Here is a 13,027-nt window from a genome sequence, read left to right as displayed (position 1 = left end):
AAATATATATAATAATTTGGTGTTATTGGGACTTTAAAGAAATTTTGTATGCATTTAAAACTCATAGAACTGCATTTGAATATAAAAAAACCTATATACACCTGTATAAAGATAAATGACTTTGTAGACTGATTTACATTCCCCAATGTACATATATAAGTGTCTAATACCTATGTACTGCCATGAAAGTTTTATTTGAATTTGGTTTATACTTTTCCAGGAACTGAAGTAAACAAGAAAGTATCAGAAACTCTACAGAAATCCTGGGCTGTATTAGAACAGAATGCTGAACAATATGGATTATCTCTCTTCAGGTAAAATAATGGGTCAAAGTCAGAAATGATAAAAAAGAAAAGAATTTAATCACAGAACAAGACTCAGCATTAAAATATATTGAAACCTTATGAAGCTTGTTCAATAAAAAATCAAAATAAAGAGTTCCTCGAAATAAAAGCATGTGTTGCTAACATGCTCCAATAATCAAACAAAAAATATTTAACTTTACTATGAGTTCATTAGTACATATTGATACAAGACTTTCAATCTTTACTCAATATTTTTTGTCAACATATTACAGATATATGTTCAAACTGGACCCAGATGTCATGGTCAAGTATCCTTTCCATAAAGATGAATGGAACAAGATCTCTTATGATGATTACAGTGGTCAGTATCCAGACCATCCTCCAAACTCATGGTTTGTTGTCTTTAGGTAAGTCACTATCAATTGGTCATCTTATTTGTTTCATTAGTGAAATAATATTTATATAGTAGAGTGGGGTGCTCATTTTTGCCATATCTTTCCATGTTTTCTACAGTTAATGTACAGGTCTATATGTTTTTGAAGTATACTGATATTTCTATATGAAGATAACTTCAAATGCAAAATATTCTTAAGCTTGAAAACATGTTTGTATGAAAATAATCATCTGAAAAGTAAGATTAAAGGGTGATTGAAATTGCCTGATGTTTTGTCAATGGGGGACACATATTCGCTGTTTTTATACATCTATTTAAACCTAAAAAAACTGCAGCTTTAAACAATATTTTTCAAATCAATTCATTATAGATAGCAATAGTAGACATTTCAAAGGTGTACAGCACTGAAATTCAGGGCAATCAGTCAAAGATTTACTAAGAAATACTTCTTTGAAATATTGTTATTCATTCAGAAAAATGGCCGAAAATCGTTATCCCTTTTTCGGTCCTTTGCGGTAACTGCTGCAATTTTGTTGTAGTTTAAAATAAAATCATATTTGTTATAAAAATCTTAGTTACTGGCATATTTCTTCCATTTCAGCCATCTTTTGAAGTATTTACAACTCAAAATTATAAAACGGCGAAATTGTGTCCCCGGCAAATATGCGCACTTCACTCTAATCACTTTATAAACTCTTTATTAAAATTAAAACACTGCTGATGACTCCTTTAATCCAGACCGACTTGAAGATATATTAGAATATAAGTATCTATGTAAAAGGATTGTTTTTTGTGTTTTCAGGGATATTTTCCATGTAACAGAAGAGATGTTAGCAGTACCTAAGATGTATGTTGGTATTAACACATGTATGTTACAAGTTATCAATAATGATACAGGGGAAGAGATACCAAGGGTCTTCCAGAAAGTAGCTCCTCATGTTTACAAGAAAAATAAGGTAATAATTCCTTCTTTGCCAGAAATGATATAAAATACTTCGAATTTGTAATTATTCATGTGGTATTGTAGTATACTAGTAAATTCATTTTTTAATGTAAAAAAGTGTATTTCTTTTGAAGATAGAAATTGTATAGATTGTTAGAATTTGTTTTTATCAGAAATGATTGAAATTGTTAATTTTTTTAAAAAGCGAGAGAAAAAAAAAAGTTTAAAGGTGCTCATACAGTTTTGGCTATGAAGATGCAAATTTGTTCAAATAAAAGTTAGATTTGTGAACATTTTTTTTTACAAAGAGATAATTAATGGCATAAGCATTGGATTTTAAATTCTCATTACAGAAAGGATACACATTTGTGGCCACAGCAAGGACAACTGACCAGGGTATACCTAGTGGACGATGGAGGATGAGAATGATTGGATCCCTCAGCCCCCTCCCAAAACCTGACCCCTCAAATCCATCCAAGAGTGAACTCAACAGTAACTTCAGATGTATAGAAGAGAAAGACTACTACATACCCAATCCTAAAAATGTTATTCTGAGGTATTCTTATTATTATATAAGGTGCTGAAATGAAGTTGCACATTCGGACTGTAACTACTGTAAACCATCTAATTTTCTTTAGCAATTTATTTTAGCGACTTTTTTTAGTACAAATAAATAACATGAATATAAATTTGTTGCTATTATGTAAAAAACTTGGATTTTTCTTATTCAACTCGTAAAGTAAATTAGAAAGTCAAGAAAATAAAACGCCACAAAGTGAGCAAGTAATAGAGTATCCATGAAAAGAAGTTGGTGTACAGTAATGTTGTTATTTGCTTAATTATCCACATCCTATGTTTACAATTTAAGCTTTTTGGAATGAGCACTAATTAGCTGATTTATTCAGACACCCCTTTTTGTTTAATTTGGTTGCTGAATTTTAAAAAATTTAAACAAACAGCAAAATTATTAAGTTTATAAACTTGAAAAAAAAAGACATGAAAGGTAAAGATACTGAAAGGTTTTATTTGTGTAATTTCAAAATTTTGAATTGATTTGTGTGATTGTAAGGACTCTTTAAAACTTGTTTCTTGTTAATTTTAGAATTTTAAATAATATTAGAATAAGTAAGACAATGTCTAGACGGCTGCCTTACATCTAATACTTGGCAACTTTGGTACAGGTAAAGGTTAAATTTAGTCAGTAGGGGTAAATGATATGATCAATAAACCAGACTACATATTTTCAATAAATGGATTGTTTATTTCAATAAGGTACACTGTAAAAGTATTAGAGGACCATGTAGGAAGCATCCAACTAAACACTTCCAAAACTGATGTCTATATAAAACTGACTGTACTGGATAAGAATGTGGAAGTAGCCAGCACAACAGGAAAAGGCCATGCAGTCTTACCAGCATTTATCTTCTACAGGGACTATGACCCTAATGAACCTAGACCTAGTTCTAGAGCTTGTAAGTATGATCAAATAAAGAAAAGTAAATGTGGTATGATTGCTAATGAGACAACACTCTTCGAGAGAATAAATGGTGTAGATTGACCTTTTTTTTATGTCTCTTGGCAATATTAAATTTATGGAAAATGGTATCATTATCACTCTCACAGGTACAATTCTTGCCTGTATATTATAGGTTAATATCAGCAATATCTTGGACAAGTTCTAAATTGGTGGATGATAAAAAAAATTTTAAAGAGTTATGCCCCTTGGATATATTAAATTAATGCAACATGGGGAACATTGGAACTGTTCTTTTATTTCTTTGTTATATCAGTCATGACTTTTTTTTTCTACAGCCAACAAAGATTCCAAAGAGAAAGGTGGCAAAGGAGGAAGTAAAGAGAATGTTGGGAAGGGTGGAAAAAGGACAAGTTCAGCTAAAAGTATAGAAAGAACTGCTTCTGTAAGTATAGTGAGAAATTATAGCAGTGTGTGGGGTGGGGATTCATTGAGCATGCTGTGGCTGCAGTAGAAATTGTATATATTTTCATTCCATGCACATGCAATCATTCAGTCATGTTTGTGGATAAACACACTCATTACAAAAAAGGAAACTATTTGAATCTTTATTCAAGGCAGGTAATTGATTCATTACAGTATCTTAAACAAAAAACCTTTGAATTTGATATGTCTAATTTAAATTTGATGAGTGACCCCTTAGCATCAAACAGTCCATATTATGAGTTAGAGTTGATGAAGTTTTCAATATAATTTGTTCCAAAAGTAGTACATCCACACTGTAAAAAGCTAATTTTAGAATGGTTCATTCAACCTATGCCAACATTTTGAAATTTAGGTATAAAATTGTATGAAAAAATGTTGGCATAGGTTGAATAATTTGTTACAGATTAAGTGTTATAAAAACATAAATTAATCAGGGGCTAATCAATTTACAACCAGTTTAAACCTACCGTTAAAGTATAAAGGTTTTACAAGTACAACACAAGTGAAAATGTAGGTATAATTGTGTGTGTTGATGATCTCTATTTCATATAGGAACTATTTAAAAATTAATATAATGAAATGATGAGGAAAAAGAAGAATTTTATGGATTTTTATTAAAGAAGCAAGCATCTTGTCATATTAAATATATATTAGTGTCATTCTCATAAATACATGTAATATAAAATATTTGATCAAAATATTAAATTTTATATAAAAATAGTTTTCTTCAAATACAATGGCAAAATACACTATTGTTACTCGTGTATTTAATAAGCACTGAATTAAGTAAAATATCTATTATAAATGTTCACTATGAATTCTAACATATAGATAAAGGAAGATGTGGTGTGAGTGACAATGAGACATGATCCCTCCATCCAAATAACATTTATAAAAGTTCGCCGCGATAAAGCCTTTTTGTGCTAATGCGACGTAAAGCAACAATCATATATAAAAGTAAACCAGTATAGGTCAATGTACGGCCTTCAACACGGAGCCTTGGCTCACTCCTTTTTTTAGTATACACACAATAATTGAACTACAAACAATCATGCAATTGTGAATTTCTAGAAAAATATGGAAATAAATGCAGAAGAATGTATTTCATAACCAGAAATATTTATTAACACTGAGTTTACTAGCTCTTTATTACTCTAAATGTATGCACATAGGAAATTGATTTGAAAACGAAGGATTATCATAAGATATACTGGATTGGTCCTGGACCCGATTGATTTTAACGTATAAATAACATAAACAAAAGACAACTACTGTACATAGAATTAGAAAAAAATTACTATTATGATTGTCTCAAAACTCATACTATAAGATATGATGCTGCATCTGCACAATCAACTGGTGTCATGTTATCATTTGGTCTCTTGTGCAAGTTTCACAAAGATATCTCAGGAGTAAGACATGTCATAGAATGATTTTAAAGTTTATTCTAGTCCTTAGTGGGTTTCACTAAGTGGTCCTAAATTTTGACATTTTCTAAAGTTGGTCACAAAGTAGGGACTACACAAGCGGTTTATAATGGTGGTCTTAGGATAGTCACAAGTTTGTTTGTATAAATTACACTCAATTTTTAGTAGTTTTGCAAATTATATCATTATCATCATTTTATCAACAAAATAATGAAAACATATTATCATAAAAAATTGCACCAATAAAATAGCTTGTTATCTCTTTTTTTTCTCAAGTATTGTTATATTTAAGTGTTTAATTTCAGAAAGATAGCCTTTTTTTTTGTCATTTTTGCTTTTTTTATTTTTTTCAACTCAATTTTGCTAGTATCAAGGGTTCTATTTAACAAATGTTGTACTTTTAGAAAAAAAAATCCATTTTTACTACAACACAATTTTCCAATTACTTTATTTTTATTTCTGAAATTTCAAAGAGTATTTTTAATGCTTAAATAAACTGACTGTATTTAACCTTTTATTAATTAATAATTGCTATAACAACACCTATTGTATTTTGTTTGTAGGCATAGATTGAATATGTTTTTATCAAATGTTGGCATAGGTTGAAGACACCTTTTAGAATTGCAGAAGGGATTTTTTTAACTTGCAATTATTGTTTAAAAGAAATGCACTACAAGTTATTGTGCTATTTGACGCTAAAAGTAAACTACATGTATATATATATGTATTGTCTACTTTGTAAATTAAAGTTTTTTTAATATGAGAAAGAAAGTTTATGTAAGATACAGATCTTAAAATTGCTCTAGTAAAATGTGTGTGAACTTATTATTTACTATCAAAGATGAAACAGAATAGTTCTCCATTGCCTAATGAGATGTATTTTTCTTTGCAAGTTCTATGGAAGAAGGTTTTCACTGGAGAAATTAGTATAATTACACAACACTGCACAACTTTGTATGTGATAGACAATATTCATAATCTCAATCCACCAATTTTCTATTTGGATATGTAATGATAACACCTCTTTATTATCTATAAAAGCACATGAAATGTATAGCAATAGGTCATGGTGTGTGATGTGATTGATGCAATATTTTCAGAGGTCAAGTCACCATTCAGATGCTGCACTGAGTGATGGTGAAGGTGATCAAGAGGTCAAGGTAAGATCTTATTTGGCATGTGTTTTCTATTTTCATCATCTCTGATCATGAGCTAGTTGCATGAGTTGTTTGGCCAAGCAAATGGAATGAAGATAAGTTGTTTTTTCAATTACCAAATGGAAACTACTTTATTTTCATATTTTTAAAAATTTCAATTCTGCTGATATTGATCATTTTTCATGAGATTGAAACATTTTTAGATTTTAAAATTTTTCTCTGTACAGTTAAATTTTTGTAAATGCATTAAAATAGAATATTTTCTAGTAGAAACTAGTTATTAAAACAATTATGCAATGCAAACAATATTGTTTAAAACATGTTAAAAGAAAAAAGTGAATTTTTATTATTATAGAATTTTGTTTATAAATAAATCAATGATGATTCCTATTATACTGTACAGAGTCACAAGTATGTAATCCAGGCCACAGTGGAGAAGGATAGCTGGCCACTGGGTGAATCTAGCTGGGCGTTCGTACAAATGTTAAAGGAAATGGAGAAGAATGATCTGAAAAGTAAGCTGCATATATATTCTAGTTACTAATCTTTCATTATGTTAGATGAATAAGTTTTTTTAAATTACTGTGGATTCATTATTATTTGTTGGATACCAATTTTCATGGATTTCGTGGGTAAAGATGAACCACAAAATTAAATGTTCACTGAATGGCAACCTATATGCTTGTATGCAGACTTGCACAAAACCACGAAATTAAATATCCACAAACAAGTATGTTATCCTTAATCCACAAAAATTGGTATGCACTTAAAAACAATGAATCCACAGTAGTTTGTGCTGGTATAATAAAGCTAGATAGGTTAAGGTTAATATTTTTATCTGTAAGCTTGGTTATTACTACGAAGGTTTGGGTTAATATTTTTAGCTGTAAGCTTAGTTATAGGTTCTGGTTAACCACTTAAGTCAATACTATTTGGTGTGCAGTAGTTTTAACATAAGCATATTTTATTTTCATTGAAAATATATGGCCTCATTCTCTCAGTCACTGGTTCGTTAACTATGAAACCCTCGCCTAGTTTATATATTAAAAGTTTGTAGAGAATTTAAGGGGTACCACTTGTAATAAGTCAATTATATTCGGTATGCAGTTGTGTAAATATTTCCATTGAGATTATGTAGCCCTGCACCTTTAGTCCTGGTTCAGTTGGGTGAATTTGAAGGTTTTGCATAGATTACATGTGAAAGTATTGCTATTTTAATAACATCATTTGTCTACTACTATAAAAACTACATAATCACATACAGGTCATACATTTCTCTGTGTCAGCCACCTATTAAGAAGGATATCAAGTTCACAAGTCTTTCAAATTAATCAGTAAGCATTGCTTACATTTGTTATATAAAGCTATACGAACTGAAGAAGAAATTGAGCTGGAAGCCATCGAGGAGGAAAAAAACAGTAAACCATCATCAGGTTTTAAAAATAAAATGATGAGTGTCCGTTCAAAGATGATAACTAGCAGTGCCTTATTGAAAGGTTGAGTAATAGAATTGACGTGTTTCAGTCTTCTTCCTTCCCATCATGCATGTTATCAATTATATATATTTACATGGGTTAAAGGGTAAAAAGAATTGTTTCATCTTTTTGTATTCATTTCTAAAAACTCATCCTCAATCTCTCTGTTATTATTGAGTGGATAGAAAATATATGTTTGAATTTAATACCATATATATTGAGATCTATCTCATTTTCTCTACTCTTTACCATGAAAAAAAATCCTGTTGGTTTTTTAAAATTCAGTGGTGATGGTCAGAACTCTGTGTTTTTTTCTAATATAAAGGTGATGGTTAGATTCTTCTAAAATACAATTGCATGCATTTTTTTAACACATTTTCTTCCATTTCTTTCAAATTATTTGTGAAAAGCTTTGCCATTTATAGCAATTCAGGAAACTTATCTGACTCAAAAGAGATTTACAATTCATTTAATATATAAACAGGAAAAAAGAATTCAAGATTTGAACTCTGTATGTATTTTATGTGGAGACAAAAGTTTCAGAAGTACTCTGGGGTAGAGATGATATACAGAGTACATGCTGAAGATACAATATGAATGTTGGTAGCAAAACATTATATCATCTCCAGATTTCACTCTTCAGGACTTTGTAGCAAAAGAGAGAACTTAAGTTGATATGATTGGAAATAAAACCAATAGAGAATGAAATAGAGAATTGTTATTAAACTCATTTGTTTTTATTGGTACCATTTTGAAGAGATTGAAAAAAATACAATTTTATGAATATTTTTTTCAATGTTGCTTTGAAGGAAAAAATATTTGAAAACTTTTTCTTCTTCCTGCAAATGTCTGAATAAAACTTCAGTAATCTGGTAAATGACAAATCCTCCAATGTTTAGGCATAAAGAGAAAAATCTACTTAGGACATCGATTACCAAGATTGATGAACACCCCATTAATATTCTATTATTGAAACTTAAGTGTTATATTTATTTTGATAGTTTCTTTAGCAGGGAGTAGACTGGTATATGGTACTCAGACACTCAAGATTTAATTAGTAGATTATCTCTTTTTTCAACCAAATATATGTTTTACAGGTCCCCCTGAATCAAATGATGTAGATGGTAATTTTTTATAGCTTTAAATAATTCATTGCTTCTAAGAAAACTCATGGTGTGGGTATTTTTTTTTATAGTTGAATTATTATATGACTTTTATAATAGGCTTACCCTGACCTAAATGTACTAAATTTATATTTCTATATGTTCCTTCATATATTCATGATCTTTATTTTAATACCCAAATAATTTAGAATATTTCCTTTTTCATCTTGTTTTCACTTTTAGGTTAAAACTTTCATCATTATTTTTATAAACATACCATCATATAAAATACATATAGTGCATAAACTAGACCTAGTAGATATTATTATATTTATTTGTCATGCATTATAATAAGATTAATTTTCATAGCACATACCAGTATTTGACTTTTTGATTATCGAAAGAACAGAGGTTTCGTTACCTATCCTATTTGTTTCATGTTTTCCATCTTGCCAAAATTCTTTTTATTTTCATTTATTCTTTATTTTACAAAAAACAAATGTAGTTGAATATTTGTTAACATTGTCTCTAAAATTGTTTGACTTGAAATTAAATTCATCAGTTACCATTTTTTTCTAGTTGCCAACAAAGAGAGACCTGCTTCTCCACCAAAACAAGAGAAAGTTCCTGCATCTGCAAGTACAAATAAGTCAGGAGCTAAAGGAGGAAAAGGAGGCAAAGACAAAGGGAAGGACAAAGATAAAGACGGGAAGGGATCACGTCCACCATCACAAGCCTTTGATCAGAGTAAACCTCATTGGACATTGAGAGTTGTCAGTGATGACAAAGAATCGGTGAGTACTATATCTGGCAGTACATTAGTCTCAATGCTTTCATGTACTAAGATTTAAGAATTTTCTATGTAACCAAATTTTGATAAATGATTTGCAGGCTATCAAGAACTGATATTTTATATTTCATGGAGTATTCTTTAAACTGTTCTGTTGAACCTTGAAAATGAGAAAAAATCAGGTAAAAAGAGGTTATAATGGAGATGAAATGATTAATAAGTGATAAGATTGATATATTTCTACTTTATTTTTTAGGAAAATATTGAAGTAAAGAAAGACACTGAAAGAGCAGATGAAATCCGAGCCATGAAGAAAGCCTGGGAGACTGCTCAACCTGGACGTGCAGCAAAGGTATTCAATTGTTTTTTTGTTAGCATCTGGCCTTCTTAAGTTTCATTTATTGTTGTTCTTAAATATATGGTAGACATAATGTTCCCCATCAGAAACCTGATCTTTAGGGAGTTTTGTAAATTTTTTGGTCAGACTTCAAATAATAAAATTTACAGGGCAAAAGACTAGTTTTGATAATTTTATTAAATCATTGTAAATATTTGTCTTATATTCTTTTTTGAAAATTAAAAATGTCATTTTTTTTAGTTAGTTTGAAAACAAATAGTTTTAAACAGAATATTTTCATTATTTGTTCTACAGTTAAGGAAAAAAAAGGGAAATTTCAAAATATAAAAACATGCACAGAATTCGATTTAAAACTGTACATGACTGTTTATATTCATCTTACAGGCATTACAGTCCAGACTGAAGTATTTGAGCACACACACCATCAAGTTACATCCAGACAAAGAGGAAGAAGAAGGCGGAGAAGAGAAGAAATCAGAGGAGGAGGGAGATGTAATGCCACCTCCTACTCCTATGTCCCTTCACGAGGTTGGGGATGAGAACCTTACATTGGAGCCTCCACGACCACCCACACCTAAAGAAATGTTGGCACCTTTGGATGTTTCTCCATTTATAAGGTAATTTAATTAGAGCATTGCAGTTTAGAATGTCATTGTGTCTTTGAGTCAAAACATTGCAAAGATAAGATATTTTAAAATAACATTGCTTTATTATCATGATTATAATCATAAATTTTGGAAAACAGACATTTTATGAAAATTACTAACTTCTATCATTACTCAATATGTATTATTGATGTTTATAGGTATAACTGTCAATGAATAGACCACTTTCGAGTTCATCCGTCACCGGCAAAAACTCGTCAATTATGCACGCATTTATGACATCATTTACCAGATAGAGGGGCTCGCCTGTATCCCTGCATTATTTACGTTCATCAAGCGTCTTAGTGATCGTCTTTGTGCAGGATAAACTAGAAATAATGGTTGCTCTGTCGGTACTTACTGACAATTCCCTAATGACAGCAGTGTTGATTGTCAATTTTGAGAAATCAATTTGCCGAATAATTCGTATAATATAGAATTATAGTTTTCCAACCACTCGCTCAACATTGGAAGGGAAGTGACGACGCCCCTAAACACACAAATGACGGTGATAAAGGCGCGTATAATTGACGAGTTTTTTACAGTGACGGATGAACTCAAAAGAGGTCTATTACTTGAGGTTTCTTGCTTATTGGCAGAATGCAGATACTTATTTAATAAGATTGAGAATGTTTTATAGCGATTTTTTTCTCCCTGTTATGTATAAATACATGTCAATTTAAAAGTTAAATATGTAATAATACTAAACTCTAAAATGATGTGATACAATTTTACAGGAAAGGATCAAGAGAGCCGAGGTATTTAGATGATGAGGAGATACGTCGTCGTGATGAGGAACAGAAACAGGAAGTTGATGAATACAACCAATTCAGAAACCAGGTCAAAACATGGCGGGATACTGATAAAAATAACAGAAATCAAATTAAAATCAGGCAACTGGAGGAATGTGAAGAGTTGCAGGTAATTACCATTCCATATCTTACAACGTGCTTGTAGCTTCCATCTAACAAGTTTGTAGAGTTTTAAAATTGTCAAAATTCATTACATGCTTTTCTCTATTTAATCCTGGATCAATACTTTCTTATTTTTTTTTATCTTTTCACCACCTTGTAATCAATTGTTAAATGTTCACAAAGTTCTGAAAAATTCTGACTGAATAAAAAGCTAAAACAACCTGAAATAAAGCTTGCCCAAACTCATTTCTATATTTTTTCACTTGTATTTAATAGCATGTATTTCAGTCATGTAACAGCTTTTGCTTTATTCTTTCCTAGAGTGATGTCTTGTTATGGAATAACCATTTAACAAATGATATCGGATATGTTCCTTACATTGTAACTACAATCCCCTTTCCTTTCATGAATGTGACCTACCGAATTAGACTATTTACCTGATTTTTTTATCACATAAGCAATGCAACGGGTGCCACATGTGGAGCAGGATCTACTTACCCTTCCATAGCAACTGAGATCACCCCTAGTTTTTTTTTATTCTTTAGTTTTCTATGTTGTGTCATGTGTACTATTGTTTGTCTTTTTGATTTTTAGCCATGGCGTTGTCAGTTTATTTTAGATTTATGATTTATGAGTTTGACTGTCCCTTTGGTATCTTTCATCCCTCTTTTGTATTCCACTAACATTTGTTTTGTTGTTTGATCTCCTGATTCTGACATGGGATGTTTGAATGAGAGCAATTGATTTTCCAATCATTTCGCCATATGTTTGTACCATTGATTTTTAGGAGATAACTGATATCAGCAGGGAAGCTTATAACCATGCTAAAGATTACTTATATGGAAGAACAAGACTACCTCTCATAAAACAGTGCTAAATATCTGCCTGTTTGTATAATCTCTTTAATCTCATTGTAATTTGATCTGGGCTCTCTGTCATGAAATGCGTAAAATTTCATAATAAGGGTTACAATAATCATAATTTTATATAAAGATCCCAAAACATTCAAAAAATATAAATACAATATTTACAATTTATACTTTTTTTAAACAATATTATTTATTTTACATACTCGTGTTACATATTTGTTTCAAAAATACAAATGAAAACTTTTAAAAATATATTTGCTTTAGAGAATCTAGATCCTTATTATTCCATTCAATTTTACTCCATTTAAAGCAAAAATATGATTTCTACAGCATATAAAATTTATTTAGTGCTCAAATTATTTGTACTCAATCTAACAGAAAACCCAGAAAGTAAGGCTACATGATTTTGTTAAATTCAATCCCTCCACCCATGGAATTTTCATTTTTACATTTATTTCTTTTGACTTACTGACATATTTCAATGAAAGTCAAGAAGAATTTTTTTTTTTCTTTCAATACTTGAGGGAGGATGAGAAACTTATTATCAATTTCATGTAGCCTTATAATGCTTTACTTTTCTTCTTTATCATTTTCTTGCATGTTGAATATTCTTCTGTTATTCTATGTTATTGTGTTTGTTTAAGAATTGAATTCAATACAAAATTTTATTTTGTAAATCTTTTGTTTG

At 30.1% G+C, this 13,027-nt stretch overlaps 1 protein-coding gene across 25 annotated transcripts in view; it reads left to right on the top strand.

Moving 5' to 3' along the window:
* LOC134688348 (androglobin-like) overlaps positions 1 to 13,027 on the top strand; it is an 81,770-nt gene that overhangs the window by 66,288 nt on the left and 2,455 nt on the right. For 21 of the 25 annotated variants that reach the window (XM_063548987.1, XM_063548995.1, XM_063548990.1 and 18 more), the window contains 13 exons: positions 221 to 314; positions 578 to 712; positions 1,502 to 1,655; positions 1,996 to 2,198; positions 2,915 to 3,114; positions 3,455 to 3,561; positions 6,130 to 6,189; positions 6,590 to 6,701; positions 7,551 to 7,682; positions 9,344 to 9,558; positions 9,811 to 9,906; positions 10,297 to 10,529; positions 11,294 to 11,477. In XM_063548987.1, the coding sequence (XP_063405057.1) occupies positions 221 to 314; positions 578 to 712; positions 1,502 to 1,655; positions 1,996 to 2,198; positions 2,915 to 3,114; positions 3,455 to 3,561; positions 6,130 to 6,189; positions 6,590 to 6,701; positions 7,551 to 7,682; positions 9,344 to 9,558; positions 9,811 to 9,906; positions 10,297 to 10,529; positions 11,294 to 11,477 (1,925 nt within the window). Of the gene's footprint in view, positions 1 to 220; positions 315 to 577; positions 713 to 1,501; positions 1,656 to 1,995; positions 2,199 to 2,914; positions 3,115 to 3,454; positions 3,562 to 6,129; positions 6,190 to 6,589; positions 6,702 to 7,550; positions 7,683 to 8,758; positions 8,786 to 9,343; positions 9,559 to 9,810; positions 9,907 to 10,296; positions 10,530 to 11,293; positions 11,478 to 12,257; positions 12,358 to 13,027 lie in introns of all 25 variants that reach the window. The other 4 variants (XM_063548999.1, XM_063548982.1, XM_063548981.1 and 1 more) reach the window with 3 other exon arrangements.

The sequence above is a fragment of the Mytilus trossulus genome, chromosome 10, assembly GCF_036588685.1.
Source record: "Mytilus trossulus isolate FHL-02 chromosome 10, PNRI_Mtr1.1.1.hap1, whole genome shotgun sequence".
Taxonomy (NCBI): Eukaryota; Metazoa; Mollusca; class Bivalvia; order Mytilida; family Mytilidae; genus Mytilus; species Mytilus trossulus.
The sequence above is the reverse complement of the archived record's forward strand: the minus strand, read 5'-3'. Positions and strand labels throughout refer to the sequence as shown.